General features: G+C 49.0%; 1 protein-coding gene across 1 annotated transcript in view; it reads left to right on the top strand.

The window, feature by feature from the left end:
• The window catches only part of heatr3 (HEAT repeat containing 3), a 40653-nt gene that overhangs the window by 20671 nt on the left and 4983 nt on the right, over positions 1–14999 (top strand). The window contains exons 7-12 of the mRNA XM_078401640.1: positions 51–331; positions 3788–3878; positions 9245–9390; positions 13231–13313; positions 13873–14009; positions 14399–14487. Of these exons, the coding sequence (XP_078257766.1) occupies positions 51–331; positions 3788–3878; positions 9245–9390; positions 13231–13313; positions 13873–14009; positions 14399–14487 (827 nt within the window). The remainder of the gene's footprint in view (positions 1–50; positions 332–3787; positions 3879–9244; positions 9391–13230; positions 13314–13872; positions 14010–14398; positions 14488–14999) is intronic.

Below are 14999 nucleotides of genomic sequence, written 5' to 3'. Positions count from 1 at the left end.
GTGGTTTATCGCACACTTCCAACGATTGTAAATAACATTTCCCCCCGCAGGTACCGTGTGGAACGTGAAGAGTGTCGTCCCCTGCAGCCGTCAGGCAGAGACCATCAACGCCCTGATCAGGATTCTTGGGGAGACCTTGGACAGGAACGCCAGCCGGACGATTCTAACGCTCAGTCAGAAGGCGCGAGCGACCCCAGAGGCCGAGGCAGGGACCGGAATGGAGGAGGAAATGGTTGATACTCGTGAGAACGGTGCTCCCAATCTGGAGGAAATATCGCCACAAAGCGAAGCGGCAAACGTCACAAGTGAAGACATTTTGGACTTCCTGCCTGTAAGTGCCTTGTGAAAATCGCGTTGTGATGCACGCTATTTAACGCACCGACGTATCTGCCCTCGGGCGGCACGGTGGCGCAGCGGTAGAGTTGCTGCCTTGCAGCGCCAGGTTCCATCCTGACTAAGGGTGCTGTCTGTACGGAGTTCATGCGTTCTCCACGTGACCACGTGGGCTTTCTCCAGGAGCTCCAGTGTCCTCCCACACTCCAGAGAACGTACAGGTTTTGGACGTCGACCATCGATCACCTGTTCGCGCTAGTTCTATGTTATCTCACTTTCTCATCCATTTTGCAGAGGGCCAATTAACCTTCAAACCCGCACGTCTTTGGGATGAAGGAGGGAACGGGAGCTCCCGGAGAAAACCCACACGGTCATAGGGAGAACGTTCAAACTCCACACTGACAGCACCCGTAGTCAGGATCGAACTGAGGCAGCAACTCGACCAGCTGAACCACTGTGACATCAATTTATTAATTGACGTCACTAATAAAATGGTGTCGTTTCCTCAGCTCTAACAGTTGCGTTTCCCATTTTCATGAGTTGCTAACAGCTACTATTATAATTAGTAAGAGACAATAGTTAATTTTATTCTGTAACTAGACAGATAATAATAATAATAATAATAATGCATTTTATTTATATAGCGCTTTTCATATACTCAAAGACGCTTTACAGAGATTTAGAGAACATAGGGAAATGAATAAATAGATAAATAAGTAAATAAGTAAACGAACAGAGAAAGGAGGCAGAAGGTGAGGTGACCTTCAGTGGTTGAAGGCAGTACTGAACAGGTGAGACTTCAGTGATGTTTTGAATGTGGTGAGTGTGGAGGAGTCTCTAACGGTTTGGGGTAGTGAGTTCCATAGGGTGGGAGCAGCGATGGAGAAAGCCCTGTCCCCCCAGGATCTGAGTTTGGTCCAGATGTGGGGGGATAAGAGATTGGCAGCAGCAGAGCGGAGGGTGCAGGTGGGAGTGTGCCTGTGGAGGAGGTCGGTCAGGTAGGATGGGGCCAGGTTATGGAGGGCTTTGTAGGTTATGAGGAGGATTTTGTACTGGATTCTCTGGGGGATGGGGAGCCAGTGGAGTTTGTAAAGGACGGGGGTGATATGGTCACGGATCGGGGTGTGGGTGAGTAGACGGGCAGCGGAGTTTTGAATGTATTGAAGTTTACTGATGATTTTTGAGGGTGCGCCATAGAGGAGGCTGTTGCAGTAGTCCAGACGGGAGGTGATGAAGGCGTGGATGAGGGTTTCTGCAGCTGTGGAGGAGAGGGATGGACGGAGACGGGCAATGTTTTTGAGGTGGAAGAAGGCTGTCTTTGTGATGTGTTTGATGTGTTTGTCGAAGGAGAGGGTTTGATCAAAGATGATTCCAAGATTCCGGATGTGAGGGGAGGTGGATACTGGGAGACTATCAATGTTGAGGATGAAGTTTTGGGTGGATTTGGTGAGCGTTTTTGGACCAATGATGATGATTTCAGATTTGTTGCAATTGAGTTTGAGGAAATTTGATTGAAGCCAAGATTTTATTTCAGTGATGCAGTTTGTCAGTGTAGAGTGTGTAATTTTAAATGAGCACAAGCTGGCCCACACTGACAGCTAAGTCTATGATCAAATATAACGACCTGTTAGAACATTTCAGGCGTCGTTTATTGTGCTAGCATTTCAAGTTTTTCAAAGTACACTTTGTTTCAAAATTTAAAGCATATAAAATATCAGCATAAATTTTCATATAGTTTAATCTATTTGAACTAGCTGCATTGATATTTTATATGAATTTACAATACATTTGATTCAGTCTCTGTATAGATTTCTCAGCTTGGGGCTGTTTGTGCCTGTATTGGTTGAGCAAGTGTATTTTTAGTTGTAAATACCCAAAGCATTTGGATCAGAGTTGGACACCGTTTTTATCGTAAAGGAAAATGCAACGTTCATATCCCTTGAGCTTTACACAGGTGCACTGCATTCTTGCAAAATTATACTTTGGGTCGTTTTGCATTGTTACGTTGATGCGGATAATGAATGATTTTTCACTTTGAACTAAATACCTGTGTTTCCTGTTGTTGCCAATGGGAATAACTATGGACTTGCACAGAAGGCAGGTGTTGTTTCCTACAGAAACCAGGAACTGCAGATGATGGTTTACAAAAATAAAAGCAACACAATGTGCTTAAGTAACTCTGCGACTCAGGGCAGCATCTCTCGAGAACATGGACAAGTGAGTCCGAAGAAGGGTCTCGACCTAAAAAGTCACCTATTCATGTTCTCCGGAGATGCTGCCTGACCCGCTGAGTTACTCCAGCACTCTGTGAAACGTCAGCAATCCATGTCCTCCAGAGATGCTGCCTGGCCCGCTGAGTTGCTCCAGCACTAAGTGAAACATCAGCAATCCATGTTCCCCAGAGATGCTGCCTGACCCGCTGAGTTACTCCAGCACTCTGTGTCGTTTTTGATATTTCTTACAACTGCTCTGATATCGGTGCCCTTGTTTGGCGCGGCAGTTTGTTTAACAATTTAATCGTCATTATTTCACTTTATTATTTTGTTTTCTGGCCATGTCTATTAGCCTTGTGCACTGACAACCTTTACCCCAGAAAGAGTACACCATCTGGGCAGTGTATTACCTGTGGATTGAATTGCATTGAATTGAATACAAGTCACAGTGAAATAGTCGCCACGTAAAGGGCGCTTACAAAGTTACAAAGTGCCCCCACGCCAGGTCCCCCTTCGTTCTTCCCCCTCCCTCACGGCGGTCCCTCCACGCCAGGTCCCCCTTCGTTCTTCCCCCTCCCTCATGGCGGTCCGTCCACACCAGGTCCCCCTTCGTTCTTCCCCCTCCCTCATGGCGGTCCGTCCACACCAGGTCCCCCTTCGTTCTTCCCCCTCCCTCACGGCGGTCCCTCCACGCCAGGTCCCCCTTCGTTCTTCCCCCTCCCTCATGGCGGTCCGTCCACACCAGGTCCCCCTTCGCTCTTCCCCCTCCCTCATGGCGGTCCGTCCACACCAGGCCCCCCTTTGTTCTTCCCCCTCCCTCACGGCGGTCCCTCCACGCCAGTTCCGCCTTTGTTCCTTCCCCCGGTAGCGGCGTGCTCACTTCACGTGGCCCGTCCTCGCCCGTCGGTCGGCGCCCTCACTGACCGCCGCACGACCTCTCTGTCAACGCCGCCCACCCGGGCCCCAGCCGCGGGTTCCGTCGAACCGCGAGGCTTCTCTGCGGCACCTCCGGAAGATGTGCGGGTTTTGCGGGTGAATTGGCTTTTGCAACTGTTGGCCAGTGTGTAGGATAGTATACGGGGCGATCGCCGGTCGGTGCGGACCCGGTGGGCCGAAGGGCCTGTATCCACATCGGATCTCTAAACTAAACTATAACATTAAATAGTGATGGAAGTTTGAAGTGTCGTTAGGTTTTTAGCGATGTTTGGAATTGATTTTGCTAAACTATTATTGGTTCCTAGATGCGGAGTGAGGAGCTGAGGCTTGCTGATGCCCTACTTTCTGCCCAGCAGACAGCCCTGGAGATCATCGTCAACATGTGTTGTTCTGAAGGTCTGGAATCAAATCTATGTCCAACATTATTCTCATCTGCAAATAAAAACACAGCGCTGGAGTAACCCAGTGGGACAGGCAGCATCTCTGGAGAACATGGTAGAGTTGCTGCCTCACAGCGCCAGAGACACTGGTTTGATCTGGACTACGGGTGCTGTCTGTACAGAGTTTGTACGTTCTCCCCATGACCTGCGTGGGTTTTCTCCGAGATTTTCTGTTTCCTCCCATACTCCAAAGACCTGCAGGTGTGTAGGTTAATTGTCTTGGTATAAATGTAAATTGGCACTCGTGTGTGTAGGGTAGTGTTAGTGTACTGGGATCGCTGGTCGGTGCGGACTTGGTGGGCTGGAGGGCCTGTTTCCGTGCTGTCTCTCTAAACTAAACTGAACATGGCTGGGTGATACTCTGGGTTGGGTCTCATCTGCAAATGTAGAAATGAGGCTGGCCCGCTGAGTTACTCCAGCACTTTTTTTTGTAAACCAGCATCTGCAGTTCCTTGTGTCCACATTCAAAGTAATTTATTTGGTATTAGATAATAGACAATAGGTGCAGGAGTAGGCCATTCGGCCCTTCGAGCCAGCACCGCCATTCAATGTGATCATGGCTGATCATTCTCAATCAGTACCCCGTTCCTGCCTTCTCCCCATACCCCCTGACTCCGCTATCCTTAAGAGCTCTATCTAGCTCTCTCTTGAATGTATTCAGAGAATTAGCCTCCACTGCCTTCTGAGGCAGAGAATTTTTGCAGAATAAAGTTTTTTGCAAATAAAGTTTTTTGCAAATAAAGTTTGTAGAAGACGTTAAACAAAAGGCTAAAGGGGGGTTGGAAATATTACATCCACCGCTCGCCCGCAAGGGGATTACCCCCCGGGTTCAGTGCTGTAGTTCTAGCAACAGCGTTTGGAGAATCGCCAGAGGGCAGCGGTGGAGATGATGCAGGGAACCTGCCCGCGTGCTTTAGTTTTGCTGAGAGATACTGTGTGGAAACAGGCCCTTCTGCCCACCGCGTGTGTCCCCGCCGACCAGCGATCCCCGCACACTAACACTGTCCTACAAACACACACACACACATTAAGGCCAATGTACATTTTTACCGAAGCCAATTAACCTACAAACCGGCACGTCTTTGGAATGTGGGAGGAAACCGGAGCACCCGGAGAGAAACCCACGCAGGTCACGGGGAGAACATACAAACTCCATACAGGCAACACCCGTAGTCAGGATCGAACCCGGGACTCTGGCGCTGTGAGGCAGCAACTCTATCGCTGCGCCACCAACTTCACTGCATTGATTGATTGGGGATTCCACCAAACTCCAAGAGGTGAAATGTTTTTTCAAGGTTTGGCTTTGGTCAGATTGCTGCTGTTACCTCTGGATTAATGCTGCCCTCCAGTGGCCAGCCCATTTACTACATCTCCACTTCCCTGCGAACTCATCACAACACAAAGCATTGAGTTTAGTATATTGTCACGTGTACCGAGGTACAGTGCCTGGTTTTGTTGCGTGCTCGCCAGTCAGCGAAAAGACAATACATGATTACAATCGAGCCAACCACTGTGTACAGATACGTGATCAAGGGAATAATGTTTAGTGCCTGGTAAAGTCCGATCAAAGATAGTCCGAGGGTCACCAATGAGGTAGCTAGCACTGCTCTCTGGTTGTGGTAGGATGGTTCAGTTGCCTGACAACAGCTGGGAAGAAACTGTCCCTGAATCTGGAGGTGTGCGTTTTCACACGTTTACCTCTCGCCTGACGGGAGAGGGGAGAAGAAGTAACTAGGACTGGTCGATCTGAAGAGGGGCCCCGACCTGAAACGCCGCCTGTCCATTCCCTCCACGGATGCTGCCTGACCCGCTGAGTCCCAGAGTCAGGAACTGCTTCAGGCTAAAGATATTCCTCCTCGTCACCTTTCTCTTTATTCTGAGGCTGTGCCATCGGGTCCTAGACTCCCCCACTGGTGGAAACATCCTCTCCGCATCCACCTCTATCCAGGCCTTTCATTATCGGTAAGTTTCAATGAGATTCCCCCTCATCCTTCTAAAATTGATCCTGTTCTCTCTTGAGTTTGGAAGAATGAGAGGCGATCTCATTAAAACATACAAAAGCCGTTTGGTGCTTTCCAGGGAAGGTGCAGAGTTGACATGGGACTCAGAATCAGAGGTCACCGTCTCCAGTAAGCATGGTGTGCCATTTATAACAAAATCTTTATAACTAAAATTCTCGTTTGTTATCTTGTTTGTGACTGAACTTCAGCCAAAACGGTACACGATAGCGCGACAATTTTAGGCCCACCTTACTCACCATCGTCACTTTAGTGATAATGCAGGTAGTTCTATTGAAATCGGTGTTATATTTTAAAAGTTATTCACATTTTTAAGTTTAAAAGGAGGGGAGGGGAGGGGGGAGTGGGGGAGGAGGGGAGTGGGGGAGGGGGGGAGAGGGGAGGGGGGGTTGAGGAGAGAGGGGAGGGGGTAGGACAGGGTGCTACGCTTGGTCTAGTAATTTCTTAAATCTGAGAACATTCAATCTTTGGAATAATCCCCACAAGAGGGCTGTAGAGGCTCAGTTGCTGAGAGTCTTCAAGACGGGGCTTCACAGCATCCGAACATCCTCGTCAGTCTTTGCCATAAACTGCATTGGTAGATGTTAATTTTAAGCTTGGGTTTATTACTGTCACGTGTCCCAAGGTACAGTGAAAAGCTTTGTGTCGCACGCTGTCCAAACGGCTCAGATATACCACACACAAGTACCATCAGGCCAAACTCAAGTACCAGAGATAGAGCAAAGGGGAAGATCCAACATATTGAGATACAGTGAAAAACGCAGATGCATGGCAGATGCAGTTTAATGTGGATAAGTATGAGGTTATCCACTTTGGTGGTAAGAACAGGAAGGCAGAGTATTATCTGAATGGTGTCAAGTTAGGAAAAGGGGACGTACAACGAGATCTGGGTGTCCTAGTGCATCAGTCACTGAAAGGAAGCATGCAGGTACAGCAGGCAGTGAAGAAAGCCAATGGAATGTTGGCCTTCATAACAAGAGGAGTTGAGTATAGGAGCAAAGAGGTCCTTCTGCAGTTGTACAGGGCCCTAGTGAGACTGCACCTGGAGTACTGTGTGCAGTTTTGGTCTCCAAATTTGAGGAAGGATATTCTTGCTATTGAGGGCGTGCAGCGTAGGTTTACTAGGTTAATTCCCGGAATGGCGGGACTGTCGAGAATGATCAGCCATGATCACATTGAATGGCAGTGCTGGCTCGAAGGGCTGGCTGACAGTGCTGGCTCCTGCACCTATTGTCTATTGTCTATTGTTCCAGAGACAAAGTCCAATGTCCGCAATAGGGCAGAGGTGAATCGGACAGTGCCCTAGCTCATGGAAGGACCGTTCAGAAGCCTGATAACAGAGGGGAAGAAGCTGTTCCTGAGTCTGGTGGCGTTCCATCCTTCTCACCAGTTGCTGTATTTATCCCAACCAGACTGTGCACTATCTTTGTATTCTCTTTAGCCCCAAGCTGAACTGTAAATCACCATGGTCCTCTCTGGTAATAGAACGGCTGCAACCTTGCCCCGTATCTGGGCAGAGTCTGTGGCCATCGCCACCTCAGTCCAGCTGCTGATGAAATATTCACCCCAACCCCTGCACCTGTGCACCCCATTCACATGCCTCCCCCCATTCCCTGCACATCCATGCGCCGATCTAAAAGCTGCTTAAACACCACTATAGTGATCACCGTGTAAAAAGAACATTGTGTGGATCCAAATTATGGGCGGCGCTGTGGCGCAGCGGTAGAGTTGCTGCCTCGCAGCGCCAGAGACCCGGGTTCCATCCCGACTACGGGCGCTGTCTGTACGGAGTTTGTACGTTCTCCCCGTGACCTGCGTGGGTTTTCTCCGAGGTCTTCGGTTTCCTCCCACACTCCAAGGACGTGCAGGTTTGTAGGTTAATTGGCTTGATGTAAGTGTAAATTGTCCCTAGTGTGTATCGGATAATGTTAGTGTGCTGGGATCGCTGGTCGGTGCGGACTCAGTGGGCCGAAGGGCCAGTTTCCTCGCTGTATCTCTAAATTAAACTAAACTAAACCAGCATTGGACTATTCTAACCATTTGTGCTGTTGAGAAAATGATCAGAGATATTAACTGTCCTATGAAAGCAATCCTCCCTGAGGCTTCACTTATTAGACATAACAAACTTATTGAAAGACCAATTTGTGAAACGTGTACACTTAAGCATCTTGCCGTTGGGTAACAGTTGATCTAATTAATTTCTGAATGCTGGTCAGAGCAGCTTCCAAGTTTATCCAAAAAAATAACTGAACGCATGATTGAATTTCAGTGAAGTTAATGTGAAATGGTGGGAGGTTGAAACCTTTGTGATCAGAGGTTGAGGGGAGACCTGAGGTATACATACAATTATGAGAGGCATTGAATAGTAGGCAGTCAGAACCTTTATCCCCAGTGTGAAAATGTCAAAGAATACAAGGCATAGCATTAGTGAGAGGGGCAAAGTTTAAACGAGATGCTTGGGATAATTGTTTTGTACACACTCCAAAGGCTTACAGGTTTGTAGGTTAATTGACTTCTGTAAACTGTCCCTAGTGCTTGTAGGATAGAACAAGTGGAGGGGTTGATCGTTGGTCGGCGCGGACTCGGTGGGCCGAAGGGCCTGTTTCGGCACTGTATCTCCAAAACGTAAAGTGGCCAATTAAGGCAGCAACTCTACAGCTGCGCCACCGTGCTCAAGAATGGTTACCTTGAACACTAAATGACCAAGCTGTTACTGATTGAATCATGTATTGAATCGATTGTGACCATGTATTGTCTTTCCAATGACTGGATAGTACGCAACAAAGGCTTTTCACTGTATCTCGGTACATGAGACAATAAACTAAACTGGGCTTGTATTCGCTGGAATTTAGAAGGATGAGAGGGGATCTTATCAAAACATATAAAATCCTTAATGGATTGGACAGGCTGGGTGCAGGAAAAATGTTCCCGATGTTGGAGGAATCGAGAACCAGGGGTCACAATTTAAGAATAAGGGGTAGGCCATTTAGGACTGAGATGAGGAATAACTTTTTCACCCAGAGAGTTGTGAATCTGTGGAATTCTCTGCCACAGAAGGCAGTGGAGGCCAATTCTCTGGATGTTTTCAATAGAGAGTTAGATTTAGCTCTTGGGGCTAACGGAATCAAGGGATATGGGGAGAAAGCAGGAATGGGGTACTGATTCTGGATGATCAGCCGTGATCATATTAAATGGCGGTGCTGGCTGGAAGGGCCGGATGGCTGATTCCTGCACCTATTTTCTATGTTCAAACTAAAATGATTACTGACCCCCATTCGTCCTCGGTGTTTGCTTTTGTTCTCAGAGCCGTCAGACGATGAGTGGGAGGAGATATTGAGTAGTGATGACAGTGATACATGTGTGACTAAAGGGTCCGGGCCACTTCTCTCTCCACTCTGCCTGTCTGCAGAAGTCCTCTCTGCTCTCGTCAACAACCTCATTCCAAAAAAGGTAACGACCAACAATTCCCTCGATCGTGATTATCACAGTCGTACGATACGACGCGATGGATAGAACTGTATCCCAGGAGGGGAATTGATCTTCCAACAGTCGTAAAACTCAAGACACATGAAATTAAAGTGGCGAGTGGAAAGGATTGGGGGTGTGCAAAGATTGGTGAGGGCGGGGGGGAGAAGTCAGTCTCAGTCTCAGTCTACCCCACGACAGAAGGGGGAGGGGTTGTACAGTTTGACAGTCACAGGGAAGAAGGATCTCCTGTGGCGTTCTGTGCTGCATCTTGGGACACTATGGAAAGAGGCCCTTTGGCCCAACTTGCCCACACCAACCAAGATGCCCCATCTACTCCAGTCCCACCTGCCCGTGTTTGGCCCATGTACATTGTCTCTGTGTGAATCAGTCTGAAGAAGGGTCTCGACCCGATACGTCACCCGTTCCTTCTCTCCTGAGATGCTGCCTGATCCGCTGAGTTACTCCAGCAATTTTGTGCCTACCTTCAATTTGAACCAGCATCTGCAGTTATTTTCCCACACAGTTGCCTCTGTGTGCTGTTCCTACACACCTGTACTTAATCTGAGATCGTGCTTGCTTACGGTATTACTTAAACCTCACTGCATGCAAATAAGAATTTTAGCGTACCTCAGTACACATGACAATGAAGTACCACTGAAACCTCTCCTGCCCAGCACGGTGGCGCAGCGTTAGAGTTGCTGCCTTGCAGCGCCAGAGACCCGGGTTCAATCCCGACCACGGGTGCTGTCTGTACAGAGTTCGTACATTCTCCCCGTGACCGCGTGGGTTCTCTCCCGGTGCTCCGGTTCCCTCCCGCTCGCCAAATACCTGCAAGTTTGTAGGTTAATCAGCTACGGTGAAATTGTCCCCAGTGTGTTGGGTAGTGTATGGAGTGATCGATCGATGGTAGGTGCGGACTCGATGGGCCGAAGGGCTATTTTCCTATCAAGATATTTTTCCCAATATGTATCTTGAGAGAATATTAAATGACTGCAGGCGTGTTTGGCCTTGTAACTTCAGAAATTTAGGAGCCGAGAATGAGTTTGTAACACTGGCGAAAATAATATTTATTTACAACTAAGCTGTCAAACAATAATATTAGTCAGTGCAAGATAGACACATTTCAAAGTACAGGTCCACCACCGATATTCCGGCAACTGGTGGTCCGGCACTTCCTTTAATCCGGACAAACTCACGAGCGCACTCGAAATCCCCCCCCGACCCCCGGCCTGGAAGTCCCCCCGAAAATGTGATGCCCAGTCCGGGTGAGGCGGCCGATCTCGACCTGATCGAGACTTCCGGCAGTGATGAAGCCGTTCACAATAACGCTTGGTTAGTTGAGCAGCACCATCTGACAACCGCTGTCATCTGCATTGGTGCTTGTTGCAACAGCACCAGCCCGCAGTCGCATGCATTGGTGCTTGTCGCAACAGCAACACCATCCCGCTGTCACCTGCATTGGTGCATGTCGCAACAGCAACACCAGCCCGCCGTCATCTGCATTGGCGCATGTCGCAACTGCAACACCAGCCTCGCCGCAACATGCATTGGTGCTTGTCACAACAGCAACACCAGCCCGCAATCGCATGCATTGGTGCATGTTGCAACAGCGACACCAGCCCGCAGTCGCATGCATTGGTGCATGTTGCAACAGCGACACCAGCCAGCAGACGCAGGATAAATTTAAAATAAGGAGAAAGTTGAAGGATCGCAAAAACCATTTACAACGCACTCTTCTCGATGCCTCCAATCCTCATCCTGAGTTTAGTTTAATTTAGAGATACAGTGCGGAATCAGGCCCTTCGGCCCACCGTGTCCGCACCGACCAGCGAATCCCACACATTAACACTATCCTATACACGCTAGGGACAATTTTTGCATTTATACCAAGCCAATTAAGCTCCAAACCTGTACGTTTTTGGAATGTGGGAGGAAACCAAAGATCTTGGGGTGGGGGTGGGGGGGAATCCACGCTGGTCACAGGGAGAACGTACAAACTCCGTATAGACGGCACCCGTGTTCAGGATCAAACACGGGTCTCTGGCGCTGCAAGCGCTGTAGGGCAGCAACTCTACCACTGTGCTACCATGCCACCCATTAGTTGAGTAGCAGCACCTGTCAACTGCAGTCACCTGCATTGGTCGTTGATAAGGTCGTAAGGAATTGGAGTAGAATTAGGCCATTCGGCCCATCAGGTCTACTCCGCCATTCTATCATGGCTGATCTATCTCTCCCTCATAACCCCTGACACCCATTCTAATCAAGAACGTTCGATCCCGACTATGGGTGCCGTCTGTACAGAGTTTGTACGTTCTCCCCGTGACCAGCGTGGGTTTTCTCCGAGATCTTCGGTTTCCTCCCACACTCCAAAGACGTACAGGTTTGTAGGTTAATTGGCTTGGTAAATGTAAAAATTGTCCCTCGTGGGTTTGGATGGTGTTAACCTTCCCTCCAAGGGTTGGATGGAAGGTTAACATCCAACCCTTGGGGATCGCTAGTTGGGGATCGCTGGTCGGCGTGGACCTGGTGGGCCGAAGGGCCTGTTTCCGTGCTGTATCTCTAGACTAAACTAAACTCCCAGAAATGTGAAAGTAGATTGTGTAGACTTTCGACTATAGGCTTTAGAGATACAGCGTGGAAACCGGCCACCGAGCCCGTGCCAATGAACGATCACCCCGCCGTATACTAGCACTATCCTACACACAATTAACAATTTTTATTGAAGCCAATTAACCTACAAACCTGTCCGTCTTTGGGGTTTAGCTTTAAGTTGGGGATACAGCGCGGAAACAGGCCCTTTTGCCCAGCGAGTCCAGGCCGACCAGCGATCACCGCACACTAACACTATCCTACACACAAGGGACAGTTTACAAGTTTTACCAAAGCCAATTAACCTACAAACCTGTACGTCTTTGGGGTGTGGGAGGAAACCGGAGCACCCGGAGAAAACCCACATGGTCACGGGGCAAACGTACAAACTCCGTACGGACAGCACCCGTAGTCAGGATGGAACCCGGGTGCTGTGAGGCAGCAATTCTACTGCTGTGCCACCCCTCGGGCACATTAAATATCTGGTGCAATGTTGAACCACAGTCACAAGCTTTGCTCTTAAAATTAAAAAACCCACAGGAATGGAGACCAGGGGGAATTTCTGTCATCCTGACCCGAGTCAGGGATGTGTTTGGCTGTGGGAATACTGTACTGGACTGTACTTAAGGAAATAAATTAACTTTTGCACACATGACAATCAAAGCACCATTGAACATAGAGAAGATGCAGGAAACGAGCTGCAGAAAATCACAACTAATTCGATCTTCCGGCATCCATCTTATAGAAATAAGCATTCCGGTGAGAATACAGTGCCTAGGTCATGTGATAGGAGCAGAATTAGGCCATTCGGCCCATCGAGTCTACTCTGCCATTCAATCATGGCTGATCTATCTCTCCCTCCTAACCCCATTCTCCTGCCTTCTCCCCATAACCTCTGACACCCGTACTAATCAAGAATCTATCTATCTCTGCCTTCAAAATATCCACTGACTTGGCCTCCACAGCCTTCTGTGGCAAAGAATTCCACCCATTCACCTGCCCCCCCCCCCCCGGACTAAAGAAATGAGGCTGATGAGGAAATGGGAAACAATGAGGCCATTCTTAAGTTACATGGAACATAGAGCAGTCCAGCGAAGGAGCAGGCCCTTCGGCCCACAATATGCGTGTGTGCCGCAGTTGTCCTTGTTCGTTCCCTACTGATTGTCCGCTCTCTGTGTGCTGGCAATCTGCTCTGCTTGTGGATGACGTTTGTTTTAATTGATAAATCCGTAGGTTTTGGAGAAGACGGGATTTGTGGAGAGTGTCACGGTGGATGCTTGTATGGAGAGTCCCCCTTGGCGACACTTGTTGGCAAAGTAAGTCCAGACCATGTCATTTTGGTGAGGAGATACGAACGTGATATTAAAGTTGGAACCTTTTGTGCGGCACGATGGCGCAGTGGTAGAGTTGCTTCCTTACAGTGCCAGAGACCCAAGTTCGTGCGGTTATCAGGAATTGGAGTAGAATTGGGCCATTCGGCCCATCAAGTCTACTCCACCATTCAATCATGGCTGATCTATCTCTCCTTCCTAACCCCATTCTCCTGCCTTCGCCCCGTAACCTCTGACACCCGTACTAATCAAAAACGTTCGATCCCGTCTACGGGCGCCGTCTGTACGGAGTTTGTACGTTCTCCCCGTGACCTGCATGGGTTTTCTCCGAGATCTTTAGTTTCCTCCTACACTCCAAAGACGTGCAGGTTTATAGGTTAATTGGCTTGATGTATGTGTAAATTGTCCCTGAGCGTGTGTAGGGTTGTGTTATTGTGTGGGGATCGCTGGTCGGTGGGGACTCGGTTGGCCGAAGTGTCTGTATCCGCGCTGTATCTCTAAACTGAACCAAACCAAACTGTAAAGCCTGGTGTGTTTTCCGTAGGATGACACGGATACAGTGTCGAGCCCTGACCTGCCTGAATAATCTTCTCTCAGCCTTGGACCTGGAGAGACTTGGTGGACCTGCTGCCCTTCACTCCCTCTCTCAGCATCTCACAAACCTCGTCTTCTCTCAGTCCGGTGAGTGAATTGGATAATAACAGTTATAAACCCTCCCTCTTTCGTGGATTTGAATCATTTGAAATTTAGATGTTTAATGTGATTGTATTTGTTTGCCGTCATGTTTCAAAGTCCGGTCGGCCCGCGCGGTTGATGTACTGGAGCAGCTCCCCCTCCCCCTCTCCCCTCGTCTCCCCTCTCCCCTGCCCGCCATCTTTGTGTCCCAGGGGCGCCACCTGCAGCTGGAGGGAGGCATTACCCCGGTTCACCCTCCTCATGTGCAACGTTTCCAGCTCCCTCCTGGTTATGCCGACCGACCGACCCACTGACTGATGAGCCTCTGGGCGGGTTCCTGGTGCCACCGGCCAGCTGGCTAGATTGGTCACATGTTTGTTTTCATTTTGTCGCAGAGATCCCACGGGACGCGGAGTTCTTGGAAGCTGTGACTGGTGCTCAGAGATCATTGATGCAGATAATGTCCTCCAACAATATTCCTCAGGTAAGCCATGGTGACCTGCGTGGGTTTTCTCTGAGACCTTCGGTTTCCTCACACACTCCAAAGACGTGCGGCCTTGTAGTTAATTGGTTTGGTATAAATGTAAAAATTGTCCCTGGTCCAGGATAGTGTTCGTGTGCGGGGATTGCATGTCGGTGTGGACTCAGTAGGCCAAACGCCTGTTTGCGCTCTCTTTTTTCCAAATTAGGCTGCTCTTGGCTGACTTATTGTGCAAGAACGTCAGTTATTGATCTTCCCCATGTGGAGCCAGTGTCCAATAGCATAGGATGGGCATTTGTCGGCACTGGGCCTGTGCTCGCTGGAGTTTAGAAAGATGAGGACATAGGTTCAAGGTGAAGGGGAAAAGATTTAATAAGAATCTGAAGGGTAACTTTTTCACACAGAGGGTGGTGGGTGCATGGAACGAGTTGCCAGAGGAGATAGTTGAGGCAGGGACTATCCCAACGTTTAAGAAACAGCTGGACAGGTACATGGATAGGACAGGTTTATCATAT

This window comes from Rhinoraja longicauda, chromosome 6 (assembly GCF_053455715.1).
Source record: "Rhinoraja longicauda isolate Sanriku21f chromosome 6, sRhiLon1.1, whole genome shotgun sequence".
Classification (NCBI taxonomy): domain Eukaryota; kingdom Metazoa; phylum Chordata; class Chondrichthyes; order Rajiformes; family Arhynchobatidae; genus Rhinoraja; species Rhinoraja longicauda.
The sequence above is the reverse complement of the archived record's forward strand: the minus strand, read 5'-3'. Positions and strand labels throughout refer to the sequence as shown.